The sequence below is a fragment of the Schistocerca piceifrons genome, chromosome 4, assembly GCF_021461385.2.
Source record: "Schistocerca piceifrons isolate TAMUIC-IGC-003096 chromosome 4, iqSchPice1.1, whole genome shotgun sequence".
Classification (NCBI taxonomy): Eukaryota; Metazoa; Arthropoda; class Insecta; order Orthoptera; family Acrididae; genus Schistocerca; species Schistocerca piceifrons.
Genome location: NC_060141.1, coordinates 115,460,359 through 115,477,561, shown reverse-complemented (window position 1 = coordinate 115,477,561; position 17,203 = coordinate 115,460,359). Strand labels below are relative to the sequence as shown.

At 40.8% G+C, this 17,203-nt stretch overlaps 1 protein-coding gene across 1 annotated transcript in view; it reads right to left on the bottom strand.

Moving 5' to 3' along the window:
• Positions 1-223: 223 nt before the first annotated feature.
• The window catches only part of LOC124794760 (nucleolar protein 58), an 89,212-nt gene continuing 72,232 nt past the window's right edge, over positions 224-17,203 (bottom strand). Inside the window, exons 11-12 of the mRNA XM_047258378.1 lie at positions 6,607-6,729; positions 224-1,084 (exon numbers count right to left, since the gene is read on the bottom strand). Of these exons, the coding sequence (XP_047114334.1) occupies positions 816-1,084; positions 6,607-6,729 (392 nt within the window). The 3' untranslated portion in view covers positions 224-815. The remainder of the gene's footprint in view (positions 1,085-6,606; positions 6,730-17,203) is intronic.

The window sequence follows — 17,203 nt, the reverse complement described above, 5'->3', positions numbered from 1 at the left end:
CAATCACGACAAGATGTGAATCAAAAAGCATGGTGACATAGAACTGATCAAGAAAATGACTAGAGTATTCAGCTGCCTCCAATATTAATGTTTTGCAATGGAATGATACTGGTAAACTCATTTTACTACTGTGAAATGGTGCTCAATTTCATGAAAAATGTTTAACATACCTATATTGACGTAAAACAAATGCAAACTCTGAGTGTGAAATGAAACATGTAAATTTACAAATTTTCTTTATTTATAGGTTTGTACATCCAGTAAAAAAAGTTCATTTATGAACACAATGGATATCAAGTACTTTACAAGTTCTGTACAAACTGTCTTTTCATACAAAATTTTCCTTCTTGTCTGAAGAAATAAGCAACTTTTACCCAACATCTGCAATGTGGATAGTCAGTCACATGCATTGTGCACGGACATGATTCCTGTTCTTTGTCTCTTGTCTTAGTTATGGACATAACTAAACCTAAATCCTTCTGCAAGAATTCTCTTAACAGCATTTCAAACATTGCTGAAAAAGCTTGTTCACCAACTAGTATTAAGTTATGGTGAGAAAGCGAATATTCACATTCCCAAAAATCCTGGAAGCCATAAACGTGGCACAATTTGGGTGCCTGTAAACAACCTTACATGCACCTCATATGTCGAACAACTAGTGAAGCCTCACAATTATCGTGACAGTGACACACTTTAGTTTCCACCAGTTTTCTATTTTGTCTATGCACAAGGATATCACCTGTCAGAAGAAAATGTAAAATGAGCACCATATACAGCAGGAGTTATAAGAACAGGGTAATCCTGCACCAGTTTCACTAATCTTCTTGTTCTTCTTCTTGCCTCTTCTTTTTCTTTTTCTTCTTCTTCTCACTGCTTTCTAGCTGATCACTTGTAGTGGCAGGAATGTCTTCCACAGGTTCCTCAAACTCCAAACCCTCTGCAGATTCTTCAAAGCTCACAGATTTCTTTTTCTTCTTCTTTTTTTTCTCCTCACTATGTGATTCTCCCTGTGGTGTGCTTAGTTCTTCCTCTACACTGACATCAAGAATAAGTGATTTCTTCTTCTTTTTCTTCTTTCCCGATTCTGTAAAAATAAAGTGTTACTTTTATTTATTTTTTAATACAGAGGAAGTTGTAATTAATGACAATGAAGCACTCCTTTGCTTCCCTTGCCATGTTCTGAATGACTTACATCCTCATTGCATCTTCTGCCATACTTTATCACGCCACACAAACTAATGTAAGTCAAATACAGAAAAACACACACACACACACACACACACACACACACACACACACACACACAAACAAATTGTTGTTCTGATAAACATCAAGGTCGTTCTCTCTCTCTCTCTCTCTCTCTGAACTAACAGGTAACTTTTATAATGTATTAAATTTATTGAATATTTCACAGGGTGCTGCCAAAGTTGCCTACGTATAGTGCACAAAAATGTTAGTAAGTTATTGTTCCATAGGTGGATGAAGTGCCCTTGCACATATATCTTCTGTATATACCCAAATCCAAGCCAATCTTTTTTTCTGATTTTCACGGTTCAAATATGCACCTGTGGCTTATAGTCAGGGGAAAAGCCTAATGAAGTTTTGAAAAAAGCCGCCAGAAGATGCTATAAGTAGTTATATTTTGTCAAATAACTTGTGATACCCTTTGTTTTAGTCTACAATAACGAAGCATGTTCACTACACCTCAAAGATGAAAAGAGAAGCGATTTCGCTCACTGAGAAAACTTCAAATCATGCCGTGGGTCAGTGGTAAGGAAAATGGATGAGAGTAACGTGAGACTATGGAGACAGCAAAAGGAAATACTTTTAGCTTCTTCCAGCAATAGAAAAACATTTTCTGAGCCAAAACTTGGCTACTATTACACATCAGAAGTAGTGCTGAATGATTTTTCTTAGGAGCAGCGACAGAAGTGCTTACCTGTGTGTGCAGAAATTACCAAGTTAAAGCACATGAAGCTGCTCAACAGCAAAAAATCTCAAAGTTCAAAGGAAGCTGCAGTTGGGTTTCCCATTTCACGAAACACTGGGGATTTTCTATGTGTAGGTGCATTTCAATTGCAGTTAAGAGGCCAGAAAACTACAAGGAAAAACTCATTGGATTTTAGCATTTCATAATCAGATGGTGCAATGTAAATAATTATCTTCTTGGTCAGACAGGTAATGCGGACCAAACTCTGGTGTATTTTGATATGCCAACAAATTACACAGTAGAAGCAAAAGGGTACAAAGATATGAAGACACTGTCCACAAGTGGTGGAAAGTAGAGTATGTCTGTCATGCTTGCATGTACAGCTGATGGCCGTAAACTGTCACCATTAATTGTTTTTAAATGCAAGACATTACCCAAGTCCAAGGTATTTCCAAAAAACACTACTTGTACATGCCGAGGACATCTTTTTGTTCCGTTACATGTCATAAATTTGTGTAATTGTTTGCCACATTAATAGGGGTTTCTCCATATCACAGATCTATTTGGTCTATCATAACCCTGTGTGAGCCTCTTCCCCCAGCAAAAATAAAGCAATGCCACCTAGACAGTGAAAGAGGTTGATGTCCTTAAGGGTCTTTATACTAGCATTTCACAGACCATATAAGACAGCATGAAAAATCCCAACTGTTTTTGGGTACACGGTGTGGCTAGACTTGCTTACAGCCCATCTGCGTATAGTTCCTAATTACGGGCACTTGTGTTCTAGGCAGCCCTGCCCTAACTTGTTTGATGAACAACAACTGAGAGACACAGGAGACGAACCAGGAGGAATATTTCTCAAAGCGATGACAATACTTATAGTCCACACTTTGTACAGTTCACTTGTGCTAGAAATCATTCTGTGTAGATAAATTATATTGTTTAGATTGTTAAAAAGTAATCTAATAAAGTACCATGTCTAACCTCTACCAGAGATAATACAAATCGGTGTCTTGAATACATAGATTGCTTGTCACCAAATATATTACTACAAATAAGTGATGCTCCCCACAAATCTCTGAAAGGTGAGGCCACTTTATAGTTTATCCATATGATGAGCAATATTTCTTTTGATTTTCATGCATGGCTTGAAATGAGGGAAAATTTTACTTTTTTCCCCCCAGGTCTCATTTCCGGGGTGTGGCTTGCATTCAAGGTCGGCTTACATTTGGGCAAATATAGTACACAAACACTGCAAACATGCCCCTGTTGCAGGAAATTATCAACTACTCATGTATAGTGGATCAGTGCACGAAGCACAGAAAGAGTTTTAGCATTCACATTAGTTTTTGAGCAGTAGCTCTTTTCCTCGGAACAGTAGATATACTCTCTCTCTCTCTCTCTCTCTCTCTCTCTCTCTCTCTCTCTCTCTCTCTCTCTCTCTCTCTCATGAGCATGACGAGACTTGACACAAGTCTTGCCATGGCCAGTGAAGTGTGTGTTGGGTGTATGTGTAGTTGTGTGTGAGAATGTATGTACCATTGCTAGAAAAAGAGCTAGTGCTCGAAAGCTTGTGTGAATGGTTGTGTTTCCTTAATTTTATGTACTACTACTATAATCAGTAACTATCATGACAAAACACTGCTCGGGTATTACAAGTATCATTTGGAAAATTTAGAAGACGTGTCCATTAGCATTTATGGTTCATTAAGGCAGATTTGCCAATTTTCTCATCTCAGAAAAATAGTGAAATCACGACTTAAGAAGGTTCCAATGACTAGATGAAATGTGGCAAAAAACAGATGCGGATAAAACTTTCTACATCTACTAGGGTGAAAAATAAGCGACAGATATTCCAATATTTTACTCTGTAAAACTACTACCACCTAAAAGTTTTCAGTTGGTACTAAACGATAAACTCACTTATTGAGATTCCTGTGAAGTTTTTGCCAAAAACCAAACTTCCTTTCTTTACATTGTCAACGACAACCACAGTCCTTTCTGTATAATTAAAAAGCTAAGCTAACTTATATTCCATAAACATTCAAACACGTGTACACACACAAGTTAGGATGTTACTGCGTGTGATGTGCAAAAGCTAGTGTTAACTGTCTTCTATTGTGTGTTCCTGTGTGCCATATGCCAGTCCTCTACAGGTAAGTTGTTGGCTTTCCCTTATTTTACATTTTTGCCTTCCAGGAATTTCTATTATTGTTATTAATTATTTTTATTATCTGTACCATCTGAATTAATAATTAACTTCCTCTCTTGGGTACATTTCACTGCCAATCCATCAGTCCCCCCCTCTCAAATTAATTCTAGAATTTAAGCTACAAACGAATTCCACAATCAGGTATTGAAGACAACATGACATTGACTTGTGTCATGTTATCTCCTACCAATGGCATGATTAAGGTGTGGTATGGGGCAGCATGTGGTCACCACACTACTTTCTCAGCGATTGTCATGTTTCCAACACCGTACTCCTCATTCAAAATGTTCCTCAAATGGTATGGCAACACTGGAGGAACTGCAATCAATTCAAGCCGTCCCACACAGAAAAGATGCCTAACAGCACTAAGAACTGAATCTGGAATATTTGCATGGCAGTCATGAGACACTGACCATTTAACTACAGAGGAAGACTAAATTTATGTCTACATTAGTATCTGCTTTAATCTAATAGCTGGATGATTTTTTAATGCAAAATGAGAACAACAAAATTAGATTATTCTCTGGCAAACTTTAGATATAACATCAGAAATGTTGGAAGCAAGTAGAATTTGTAGAGGAGAAGAACACATTTGTCCTTAATATACCTATTATACTCTTCCAAAAGGAGGAGGTGGGGAGGGGATAAGAATGGACTTAGTAAGGGACCGACTGAACCTAAAAATGACATTTCAGGAAACAAATTGTACAGGATGTGGATGTCCAAGTTCACTTTCAAATTTCAAGTGTCCATGACTAGTAAGAAATAATGTAAAAACATATACAAAGTTAGAAAGAAACAAACACAGCAGGTAGGAAATTACAAATGTAGGTTATAATTATTTTGGAGGAGTGAGGTGCAACATACCAAACCAAACAATGTTCTAAACTAGAAATTATATAGACAGACAAAAGGAGCAATTACTTAACAGGGGTACTTATGCAAGCAGAAAAAGATGTTTGGGTACAAGGAAGAAGAAGAAGAAGAAGAAGAAGAAGAAGAAAAAAGAAAATATCAAATGGAACAGAGCAACTATTAACAAGAAGCTTCAAGCAAATAATCACAGCTGCATTACAGAATACACTGAGTTACAGAGAAGTTTGTGTAAACCTCTTTGAGAGGATTTAAGAAACAACTGATATTAACAGTTTGACGAAAACAAGATACATACTTATTTAGGATAGACATCACACTTCATCAATTAAGAGGGTGGATGGCACAATTATTAACAGCAGATACAATATTATAAGTGTCCAAAGATTTCTTTAAATTATGTTTGTAGGACAGGCTCAAGTCACAATCAATAATGAAGTACTATTGGCAAAGTAAGACATAATCTTAACTACCTGCTGTTTTTTCCTTACAGAGGTGACTTAAAAAGCATACTTCTTAATGTGTATTTTTAAAGGTATACTTGTAAAAATATTTTTAAGAGATTAATTTTTTGGAAGATGTGCATATACCACAACACACAGAAATTTGTCTACTGCAAGAATGACATGTCTATACAGATACCCATACAAGTGGTGATTCAAATTTAAGTTTCTATTTTCTACAACAATTTCAATGCATATTGCAACAAATGCAGTTATTTTGGATGGTTTGATAATAATATGGTAACAGAATTAAACTGTTTTTTTGTGAGGTAAATTCGAACCACTGACTTGCTTAATTAGAAATGCTACATTATCTTTGGATGCACCTGACCACATATGTTACAAAATACTGTTAAACAACCAACATCATCTCTGACATCAGCAATGTAATCAGCCAACTACTTTGAACATAAGTTATCATAATGTAAGGATTAAGTGATCCTTCGATGAGCTAGAGCACACACACACACACACACACACACACACACACACACACACAGTGTTCTCCTTTAATCCCTAAGTATTTACATTCTACAAGAATTTTCTTACACATTTATCATAATGTAAACTGAATATGTTATTTTATGTCAATTTAAGATTCCATACTGTACCACTTTGTCAATTCCATAGTTTCTCACAATGCTCTTGTTAGACTGAATGAAACAGGCCAATAAAAAGATACTGATGGTGACTTATGGTTGTACCTACAAACTTAATTTCAACAGTCACTGTTTCCCTGGCAGGAATGCCTGCTCTTACTAGATTTCTTTAAATGTTTGCATACGTCAAGAGAAAAATAAGGTGTAACTGATGGAATAATGAAGGTCTTTCTCTGATTCAGAGGTAACAAAAGACCAAGATGACAATCTAATGGAAGGTGAATAGAGGCTATGTGCTTGGCAGAAGACTGAAATGCACGCAGAAGACTGTACGAGGCTGGAGGATATTCAAAGACAAGAGACGAAGGCTACAGGCATTTATAAAAGAATAGATCTTCATTCTTGAACACAGAAAATTCTGCAATGTGTCTACATTCTTATTGTGCAATTACTATCTCTACAAAAATGACATGGAATTCTTTCACTGACCTGCTGGTGTGACACTCTCCTCTTGCTCTTGTTCCAAACCTTGTGCATGTTCAGCTTCATGTTCCTTACTCTTCCTCTTTTTCTTATTGATTTCTGGTGTTTCAGTTACTTCTGGTGCCTCAGCTGCAATGAAGTGTGTTGCGTTACTTTCATCTTAACTGCTAAAGTTAGGAATCACAGAGACCAGTGGCACAACTCCACTGCACATTCAATTATCAGAATACCAAAATAAACGTATGTAGAACACATAATAGCTTGTTTGCAAGGAATAATATAGTATCATCAAAATTATACTGTAAACATGTTGAGCTCACTAGCTTTCAACAGCTGGTGTGCAGGACCCCTGTCAGTGGAAAAGCCTCGAATATAGAAGTTTGAAAGTGAATCAAATCAGATACCAGCAGATATTGAAACTACATTCCACGTTGTGCATTGCACTGTGTACAGTTAAAGCTTCCGTGTATTTCTCACATATGTTGAACACACAAGTTTTTTAAAAAAAAGTATGGTGGTGGGGGGGGGGAAGAGGAGTGAAAGAGGAGACCAGTAGAGAAAGTGGAAAAGACTGTGGGTGTGTTGGCAGAATTAAAGGCTGTGTAGTGTTGGCCTGTGAGCAGAGATGGGGATAGGTAAGTGGAGGACAGGGCGTAAGTGAAGGTTGAGGCCAGAGAGTTACAAGAATGTAGGAAATATTGCAGGGAGAATTACCACCTGCCCAATTTAAAAAAACTGGTAGCGGTAGGGAGGATCCAGATGGTGCAGGCCTGGTTGGTTGGATGGTTGGTTTAAAAGCAGGAGAAGGGACCAAACTACAAGGTCATCGGTCCCTTGTTTCTAATAAAACAATTCACAAGTGTGAGAATAAAACGGACAAAACATATAACACAAAACGGAAAGAAAGGAAAAGCAACAAGAATGAAGGGAAGGCAAAAAACATTAAAAGGAACAAAAGAGGACAAGAAAACAACAGAGAGACACTAGAAACAGAAGAGAGTAAAACATGGAAGATGATTACAGCGGCTGGCCAACCACGAGAATAAAAAGGGAAAGCCAGCCACTCCGCAACACATTAAAACCTCCACCCTAAAAGCACTAGGTTGGAGGACACAGAGGGACAAAGGACATACGCTAAAACCTACATAGAAGTATAAAACACACTCTCATGGATAAAACGTAAAACTAAAGCTGCTGTGGAGACATTGTCGCCCAACAATGAAGGCAGGGTGCTGGGAAAGTTAAAAGTCTGCCGCAGAGTGGCTAAAAGTGGGCAGTCCAGCAAGAGGTGGACAACTGTCATTTGGGAGCCACAGCAACACTGAAGTGGGTCCTCGTGACGGAGTAGGTAACCATGCGTTGGCCACGTATGGCCAAAGCGGAGCCAGCTCAGGACAACTGATCCCTGCAAGAGGCCTGCTTCGAAGACTTCCACACATTCATTGTCTCCTTAATGACACACAATTTGTTGGGCGTGCTGTTATGCCATTCCGTCTCCCAAAGCCAGAAAACACTGTGGTGTAAGACAGAATGCAGGTCAGCTTCGGAGATGTCTATCTCCAGAAGCGGTTTCCGCGTCTCCTGTTTGGCCAGCCTGTCGGCAAGTTTGTTTACGGGGATTCCGACGTGTCCTGGGGTCCACACAAACACCACGGAACGGAGGGACTTTTCCATGGCATAGATGGACTCCTGAAGTGATGCTACCAGAGGGTGGCGAGGGTAGCGCTGGTCAATAGCTTGTAGGCTGCTCAATTAGTCAGTACACAGGAGAAATGACTCGCCAGGGCATGAGTGGATGTACTCAAGAGCTCTGCAGTGAAAACACTGCGGCCAACTGGCAAGGAATGCTGCTCAATATGTTCTCCATGAACATATGCAAAGCCTACGTGGCCATCAGCCATTGACCCATCGGTGTAAACCACTTCAGGGCCCCGGAACACGTCAAGAATCGGGAGGAAGTGACAGCGGAGAGCAGCGGGGTTAACGGAGTCCTTAGGGCCATGCTAAAGGTCCAGACAAAGCTGCAACCGAGGCATACACCATGAAGGCGTACGTGAACGGACTGCAAGTAGAGGTGGTAAAGGGAAGGACTCCAGTTTGAAGAGAAGCGACCGCACACGAACCACAATTGTTATCCTCTATCTGGAGCGCCGATGCGGGAGATGGACTGCCGCAGACAGGGAAAAGGAGACGGTAATTCGGACGCTCAGGGGAATTATGAATGTGTGATACATAACTGGTGAGCAGTTGCACACATCTGATCTGCAGTGGAGGGACACCAGCCTCCACCAGTATGCTGGTCACTGGACTCGTCCTAAAAGTTCCTGTCGCTAATCGTACCCCACAGTGGTGCACAGGGTCGAGTAAATGCAATGCTGAAGGCGCTGCTGAACCATAAACCACACTCCCATAGTCAATTTGGGATTGGACAAGGACTCTGTAGAGCTGCAACAGTGTAGAGCGATCTGCACCCCAATTGGTGTTGCTCAGGCGACGGAGGGCATTGAGGTGCTGCCAGCACCCCTGCTTAAGCTGACGAAGATGAGGGGACCAAGTCAATCGAGTGTCAAAAACCTTTCCTAGGAACTGATATGTCTCCACTACAGTGAGTGGATCATCATTAAGGTAAAGTGCAGGTTCCGGATGAACGGTATGATGCCGACAGAAGTACATGACACATGACTTTGCACCTGAAAACTGGAAGCCGTGGGCTAGAGCCCATGACTGCGCCTGTTGGATGGCTCCCTGGAGGCAACGCTCAGCAACAACAGTACTAGAGCAGCAGCACGAAATGCAGAAGTTGTTTGCATACAGAGACGATGAGACAGTGGGCCCGACAGCTGCTGCTAGGCGTTACTGGCCACTAAAAACAGAGACACTCAATACAGAGCCCTGCAGGATTCCATTCCTCTGGATATGGATGAAACTATGGGAATCACCAACTAGGACACGGAAAGTACGGAGCGACAGGAAGTTATGGATAAAAATCGGGAGTGGTTCCCAGAGACCCCACTCATACAATGTGGCAAAGATATGATGTCGCCAAGTCGTATCATATGCTTTACGTACGTCAAAAAAGACGGCAATCAGGTGTTGCCGTCTGCAAAAGGCTGTTCAGATGGAAGACTCGATGGACATAAGATTATCAGTGGTAGAGTGACCCTGGTGCAAGCTGCCCTGACATGGAGCCAGCAAGCCACGTGACTCTAGGACCCAACCCAACTGCTGACATAACATGCGTTCCAGCAGCTTACAAAGAACATCAAGTGGGTTTTTACCAGGTTTGAGCACCAGAATGATGGTGCTCTCCCACCACTGCGACGGAAAGATGCCATCGCACTAGATGCGGTTGAAGATGACAAGATGTGACTTGCAGTCAGATGAGAGATCTTTAATCCTCTGGCTGTGGATGCGATCAGGCCCAGGAGCTGTGTCGAGGCAATATGCAAGGGCACTGAGGAGCTCCCACTCTGTAAATGGGGCATTATAGGATTCACTGCGGCGTGTAGTGAATGAGAGGGCATTCCGTTCCAGCCACCGTTTGAGTGTGCAAAAGGCTGTGGGGTAATTCTCCGATGCAGAGGCGTGAGCAAAGTGCTCGGCAATCGCGTTTGTGTCGGTACATAACTCACCCTTTATGGTAACACCGGGAACAGCTGTTGGGGCCTGGTACCCAAAAAGACGTTTGATCTTTACCCAGACTTGGGAAGGTGATGTGTGGCACCCAATGGTGGAGACGTATCTCTCCCAACACTCCTTCTTCCGTTGTTTGATAAGGTAGCGAACATGAGCAAGGAGCTGTTTAAAGGCTATGAGGTGCTCCAGGGAAGGGTGCCACTTATTAGATTAGATTAGATTAGATTTACTTTCATTCCAATTGATCCGTAGTGAGGAGGTCCTCCAGGATGTGGAACATGTCAGAAAAACAACAATACATGACAAATATTTAAACTAAAACAAATAAGCTAATGTACCATTCCACAGGTCCCAAGTGGAATGATCGTCATTTTTTAATGAACACTAAGAGTCATTTTACAAATACTATTGCACTGAGTTTAAAATAAAAAAGTTTTATATTTATTTATAAGGTAAGAAACATGTAATACAACTACTGTAATACTTATTTACAATGAACACATTACTGCACTGAAATGGTGCAGAAGTTAGATTATACTTACACACACACACACACACACACACACACACACACACAAATTTTCAGTGAACACATTACTGCACTGAAATGGTGCAGAAGTTATGTTGTACTTATATACAAATCAGTTGGTTTTCCTCAGAAATTCATCAATGGAGTAGAAGGAGTTGGCCACCAATAAATCCTTTAGGCTTCTCTTAAACTGAATTTCATTGGTTGTTAAGCTTTTTATGGCTGCTGGCAAGTTATTGAAAATGTGTGTTCCTGAATAATGCACACCTTTTTGTACAAGACTAAGTGACTTTAAATCCTTGTGAAGATTATTCTTATTTCTAGTATTGATTCCATGAATTGAGCTGTTGGTTTGAAAAAGTGATATATTTTTAATGACAAATTTCATTAAGGAATAAATATATTGGGAAGCTGTAGTTAGTATCCCTAGTTCCCTAAACAGGCTTCTGCAGGATGTTCTTGAGTTCACACCACATATAATTCTTACTGCACGTTTTTGTGCCCGGAAAACTTTAGCTTGGCTTGATGAATTACCCCAGAAAATAATCCCATATGACATTATGGAATGAAAGTAAGCATAGTATGCCAGCTTTTTCATTTTTATATCCCCTATGTCTGACAAAATTCGCATTGCAAACAGAGATTTGTTAAGACGCTTCAGCAGTTCTGTGGTGTGCTCCTCCCAGTTGAATTTATTATCAAGCTGTAATCCCAAGAATTTAACACCGTCCACTTCTTCTATCTTCTTGTCATCATATGTTAGACTTATACTCTTGGGACACCCCTTACAAGTTCTGAACTGCATGTAGTGTGTTTTTTCAAAGTTTAGTGACAAAGAATTGGCTAGGAACCAGTGATTAATGTCTACAAATATTTTATTGGCTGATCTTTCTAAGACTACACTTGATTTGCTATTTATTGCAATGTTTGTATCATCAGCAAACAAAACAAACTTGGCATCTGGTAATGTTACTGATGAAAGGTCATTGATATACACAAGAAAAAGTAAGGGCCCCAAAATGGAACCTTGTGGGACCCCACATGTAATTAGTTCCCAGTTGGATGATGCCTGATAGCTTGATACATGTCTCTTTCCTAATAACACCCTTTGTTTCCTGCCAGAGATATAAGATTTGAACCATTTTGCAGCATTTCCTGTTACACTATAATATTCTAGTTTACTTAAAAGGATATTGTGATTTACACAGTCAAATGCCTTTGACAGATCACAAAATATACCAGTTGCCTGCAATTTTTTGTCTAATGAATTAAGTACATTTTCACTGTAAGTGTAGATAGCCTTCTCAATATCAGAACCTTTTAGAAATCCAAACTGTGACTTTGACAGTATGTTATTTGAGATAAGATGGTTATAAAGACGACTGTACATTACTTTTTCGAAAATTTTTGAGAATGCTGGCAACAGTGAAATTGGACGGAAATTTGATGCTATTTCTTTATCTCCCTTCTTAAACAGTGGCTTAACTTCAGCATATTTCAGCCATTCGGGAAATATTCCACTGATAAACGACTGGTTACACAGATAGCTTAATATGTTACTTAGCTCAGAATCACATTCTTTAATTAACTTTGTTGATATTTCATCATACCCACTAGATGTTTTTGATTTTAAAGATTTTATGATGGACATTATTTCTGTTGGGGTAGTGAGGGTCAAATTCATATTATGGAAGTTACTTGAAATGTCTGGTCTAAGGTAATCCATAGCAGCATCTACCGAACCTGACAACCCCATCTTTTCAGTAACAGTTATAAAATGTTTGTTAAAAAGTTCTGCAACACTATACACATCTGTCACCAATGCATCATTTACTCTTAATGCTATTTGTTCCTCTTCATGTCTGGTTCTACCGGTCTCCTCCTTCACTATATCCCATATTGTCTTTATTTTGTTATCTGATATGACTATCTTTTCCTTGTAATATATTTGCTTTGACATCCGTATTACAGTCTTTAATATTTTGCAGTATTTCTTATAATGTGCTATAGCATCAACATTGGAAATGTTTCGGATTGACAGATACAGTTTTCTTTTTGTTTTACAAGATACCCCTATTCCTCGAGTAATCCATGGCTTCTTTGTAGACTTTGCTCTAACCTTGGTAAGTTTTGGGGGAAAGCAGTGTTCAAATAAGGTAAGCACTTTATTAGCAAAAATGTTATATTTTTCATTCATGCCATGAGCACTGTAAACATCAGTCCAGTGAATGTCTCTGAGGAGTGTCCTAAAATAATCAATTTTTGGCTTACTGATTACCCTCTTGAGCTCAGATTTAACAGATTTTATATCCTGTTCAGTATTAACATTTAACAGAAGGAACTGCATGTCATGGTCTGAGAGGCCATTGACTATTGGTTTTGTAATATAATTTTGTTCATTTGTCTTTTCTATAAAGATATTATCAATGGCTGTTTGTGAGCAAGTGGTTATCCTAGTGGGGAACTTTACTGTGGGAATTAAGTTGAATGATAGTGTTACTAACTCAAATAGGTTCTTATTGGGAGAGTCTTTAAGGAAATCTACATTGAAATCACCAGCAACCACTATTTCTTTGTTTTTGGTTGTTAAATGGGCCAGTACAGCTTCAAGGTGGTTTACAAACAGATTAAAGTTACCTGCAGGTGCTCGATATACACTTAATATTATGAAAGATTTTTTGTGAAAATCTAATTCTGTTGCACATGCTTCCATATGCTGTTCTAGGCAAAATTTATGAATGTCTATGTTCTTAAATTTATGACAGTTCCTGATGAATGTGGCAACTCCTCCTTTCTCCATTTCTGATCTACAATAGTGAGATGCTAACCTAAACCCTGTAACACTTAAAAGTTCTATACCAGTGGTCACATGATGTTCAGAGAGGCAGATTATGTCAGCTGGGTTTGAAGACTCTAATTCATCTATGCAGATAGTTAATTCATTAATTTTATTTCTCAGTCCTCGAATATTTTGATGCAATAAAGATAGCTGACATTTCACATTGACTGACTTAAAATTGGATGGAGTTAAAATATCTGCTGACAGTTGAAAATTCTTAACCAATGGCTGTTTATGTTGATGTAATAAGCTGGAATTATGTTTTTTGATTTCTTTCTCAAACTGAAGGTTTGTCTCAGTTCTAACCTCTCTTAAAATTTGTTTTCTTTCTGTCCTCCCTACCCTAAAAAAGGGTCTTTTCTGAATCCTATAACCACTGGTATTTTACCACTCATGACAGTGCCTCCCCCCTTTAACTTTCCTGCTATTTCCCCAGCCAATTTACCCTTCCCCTTCCTGTTGAGGTGAAGGCCATGCCTAGTATAATCCCACCTACTGACAGAATCAACATGAACCACACCAATGTGTGACCCCGCACCCGACATGAGCAGCCGTTCCAGCTCCAAATTAACTCTCTTGACAGAAGAGTTCAAATGAGGTCGGTCATGGCGCCCAAGAACAGATACAAACTCAACACTGGTATGCCTCGATGCTGATGCAATCTTCGCCAGGTCACACTCTATGCTGTACCCAGGATCTCTGTCAATACTGTTACCTGCCCCACCCACTATAACCACGGTGTCTTCCTTAGTGAAATCTTTGCAAAGTGATCCTAAATCCTCTGTCACCTGCTCCAGACCAGCACTAGGTTTAAAAAAATTGGTGACCTGGTATTCTGATCCTAGTTCATCCTGCAAGAGTTGGCCAACACCTCTTCCATGGGAACTACCTAACAACAACACTTTCTTTCTCTTTACTGATTTCCCTACATTCTTACTTTTCAATTTGCTGCTGAAAGTTTGTTGTGCCCTGTCTACACCTGTAACTGCTTGAGGCTCACCAGCTTCTAACTGAAGCAACAGGTCAAATCTATTTTCCACATTCACCATAAAGCTGTCAGACAAAGTTCTAGGCCTGTTCCTCCTGTTGCCTGTTGCCACTTCCCACCTCTCTTTACCCTTCTCCCTCCTTAACCTGTCAAGATCTCCCCTGGCCTTGTCTAACTCAGCCTGAAGGGCAGCAATTTTCCCCTCCTGTTCCAGTATCTTCCTATCTCTACTACAAATCCTACAAAACCACTGATGAGTCTCATTTACTTCCCCTATTCCCACGCCACTACAGTCACCCACATGGAAAAAACTACAGCACCCATCACACCAAAGCCCCGACCTAACAATTCTACGGCAAGTCAAGCACTTTTCACTCATGATAAACGTAATAATTTATTAAGAATAAGTCAATTAAATTACAGATAAACACGAAAATATGGTTACACAAATTTGGCCTATACGCAACTGTGTGTAAACAAAAACAAAAGTGCAAAGTTTCTGAAACAACAAGTTAAACTTTACGCTACTTTCCGGAAATGCTAGTTAAATAATGAAGAGGTACGCTAAGTTAAATTGCTGGAGAGAGCAAGGAACAACTAAACGAAATTCTATAGATTTGCTGCAGCAGAACGTAAACAGAAAATACGACTGTACGGTCTTTTCGCGTTTTCTGCTATATTACGTAATGAGAAATGAAACCTTTAATGGTACACTTAAACGGCACACTAATACACTTATTTACCACGTAATCAGTACTAATCTATGTGTTTTATAATCTAAAATAACTTATCTTTACGAGAACACCAAACCTCGCGCTAGTCGCTTGGCTGCTATAGAGCTCGCCAACGCTCCTTAGTTGCTTCAGCGACTTCCGGTGACTACCAAGGGACTGCCTTATGCCTTGGGCACTCTAAAGAGTGAGGGATCGCGTTTTCGGCCGCAGAAACAATTGTGCTAGTTCCCCAGTCCACCTTGTTCAAAGCCCATCTGGGCAGGTGTCCGTGCGCCTAACACTGGGGCAGTGACAGGAAGATGGGGAAGTGGTCACTACCACATAGGTCGTTAAGTGCTCTCCAGTGGATAGATGGGAGAAGTCCTGGGCTGCAAATTGATAAATCAATGGTGAGTAACAACCATTAGTCACACTGAAATGTGTGGCGGCCCCTGTATTTAAGAGGCAGAGGTCGAATTGCGACAGTAAAGTTTCGACATCTCTGCCTCAGCCAGTAAGCATGGTACCACCCCGTAAGGGGTTATGGGCGTTAAAATCACCCAGAAGTACGAAAGGTTTAGGGAGTTGATCAATCAGTGCAGCTAATACATTCAGGGGTACTGCACCATCTGGAGGAAGATATACATTGCAGACAGTTACTTCTTGTGTTGTCCTTATTCTGACAGCCACAGCTTCAAGAGGGGTTTGAAGGGGCACATGTTCACTATGGACCGAGTTTAGGACACTAGCAGGTGTAAAGCTTAACAGTTGTCGTAGTTCAGCCAGGCGGTGGAAAAAACCACCGCAATTCCACTGGAGGATAACATCGTGAGACTGGGAAGGCATGGAACATTCAATGAGGCAGCTTATACCACAGAGTCACCTACTGCCACCGATTTATCGCCTGAACGGTCTGTATCCATTGAGTCTGAGGGTCTGGCTGTCCGCTCCTGGTAGCTGAATGGTCAGCATGACATCTGTCAATCCTCTGGGTCCAGGTTCAATTCCCGGCTGGGTTGTGGAATTTTCTCAGTCCAGGGACTGGGTGTTGTGCTGTCCTCATCATCATCCTCATAGACTGCAGGTCGCCGAAATGGCATCAAATTGAAAGACTGGCACCCGGCGAACGGCCTGCCCGATGGGGGGCCCTAGCCATACGATTAAAAAAAATGAGGGTCTGGCAAGATCTAGGTCCTCAGTGGACAACAAAATCTCCACCCCAACCTCAGCTAGGTAACGGTCGTGTGGGTGACACCACAATTTCCTTGGTCTTAGGTGTTTTCTGTTTGGATTTCTCTTGCTGCTCCTTGGGTTTCCCTGGTAGGGAGGACTTCACTGGCTCAGTCTCTGGGACTGAGGGTGAGTGTGAAGCCCTACGACCAGCTTCTTTTGGGCTCTTCAGCCACGGATGTCCCCGATGGTTGGGGGGGGGGGGGGGGGGTGTTACTCCCGAAGTAGGTGCTGAAGGAGCAACAGGGAGGGAAATGCCCCCACCATCAAGGGGGCAAGTGTAGTCTTCCAGCTCTGAGAGGTGACCTAGGCTGGCGGAGCTGATGGTGCCAGAACTGTAGCAGAGGGGGGGGGGGGGGGGGGGGTGAAGATGATGTCATACACACAGGATGCAGGTATTCAAATTTTCTCTTAGCCTCAGTGTAGGTCAGTCTGTCCAGGGTCTTGTACTCCATGATTTTCCTTTCTTTCTGGAGAATCCTGCAGTCAGGCGAGCAAGGTAAATGGTGCTCTCCGCAACTGACACAGATGGGATGCGGGGCACATGGAGTATTGGGATGTGATGGGCATGCCCAATCTCAGCATATGACGCAGGAAGTACAGCGGGAAGACATATGGCTGAACTTCCAGCACTTAAAGCACCGCATCGGGGGAGGGGTATAGGGTTT